This window comes from Priapulus caudatus, unplaced genomic scaffold (genome assembly GCF_000485595.1).
Source record: "Priapulus caudatus unplaced genomic scaffold, Priapulus_caudatus-5.0.1 Scaffold1444, whole genome shotgun sequence".
In the NCBI taxonomy this organism is placed as follows: domain Eukaryota; kingdom Metazoa; phylum Priapulida; class Priapulimorpha; order Priapulimorphida; family Priapulidae; genus Priapulus; species Priapulus caudatus.
The window spans coordinates 44693-46091 of NW_014578505.1; the positions used below are offsets into that span (position 1 = coordinate 44693).

General features: G+C 50.1%; 1 protein-coding gene across 1 annotated transcript; it reads left to right on the forward strand.

Annotated features, from left to right (window-relative positions):
- The first annotated feature begins 480 nt into the window (after positions 1-480).
- LOC106816656 (cytochrome P450 2C31-like) lies at positions 481-1157 on the forward strand. The gene is made up of 2 exons (XM_014821279.1): positions 481-649; positions 856-1157. The coding sequence occupies exons 1-2, from the start codon at positions 481-483 to the stop codon at positions 1155-1157; spliced, it is 471 nt and encodes a 156-aa protein (XP_014676765.1).
- Positions 1158-1399: the final 242 nt, after the last annotated feature.

Here is a 1399-nt window from a genome sequence, read left to right on the forward strand (position 1 = left end):
CACACATCCTATAGAAAAGCACGCACGCACAAATGTACGCCCCCATATACACGCACACACACAAACACACACGCACACATCCTATAGAAAAGCACGCACGCACAAATGTACGCCCCCATATACACGCACACACACAAACACACACGCACACATCCTATAGAAAAGCACGCACGCACAAATGTACGCCCCCATATACACGCACACACACAAACACACACGCACACATCCTATAGAAAAGCACGCACGCACAAATGTACGCCCCCATATACACGCACACAAGCACAAACACACACGCGCGCGCACGCACGCACGCACGCAAGCACTTACACGCGCATATCACAAGAATGAATGAGGTTACATGAATTATATAATACGCGAAGGAGTCGACAGACACACGCTTACGTATGACGGCTTCATCTTACAGGTTTTCAGCTGCTGGTCTCCGTACGCGATCTGTTTCTCGCCGGATCGCACACCGTCATGACGACGCTACGCTGGGGTCTGCTCTTTATGCTCAAATACCCTCACGTCCTACGGAGAGTGCAGGCCGAGATTGATGACGTCATCGGACGAGGAAGGCTACCATGCATGGCGGACCAAGACAACATGCCGTACACGCGTGCGACAATAACCGAAGTGCAGAGAGTAGGTGAGAAAGTTCGCTGGCGTGGTTAGTAGATGGAATGTACCAGTATGTGGCAGTCATACACAGTAGACCTGATTAGGTGTGACACAAATATTGTTTGATAATACTTGGCAAGTTTCTTTCGCACAGCATAACTAAGCGAACAACACTACTAAACGTCTAGATACTCTGAGAGAACGCCACACGCCGAGTTTCTTTCTTGTTTCTAGCGGACATTGTTCCTCTGAGCGTGCCACACAGAACGACTACCGAGTTACAGCTAGGAGGCTACGTCATCCCCGCCGGTACGGCGATCCTTGCTAACCTCACGGCCATCCTGAACGACCCGAAACACTTCCCCGAACCGGAGAAGTTTCGCCCGGAGCGCCACCTGGACGAGCGTGGAGACTTTGTGAAAAACCAAGCGCTGATCCCGTTCTCCATTGGTGAGATTACTTGCACGGCCGCAAGATGGCGACACCAGGGCAAGGAGAATACAGTGACGTCACCCGTCAAAAGACTGCAGCGGTGATCGTGGTTGGGGACCCCTGCTAGGTTATTGTTTTTGAGGGGTGCTGATTAGGCGATGCCCTGAAACCCGCCAACTTTGGATTTTAATTTTTTCACATAATTGGAACTAAATTGGTGTTTAATACACCGTCGTACATGTTTTACATGACCAGGGTGTGTTTTACCATATCACGGCACGGCAGACTACTCCCCCACTATCCTTCACTAATCCGATATCCCTAAACTTCTCAACAAAAGTGTTCT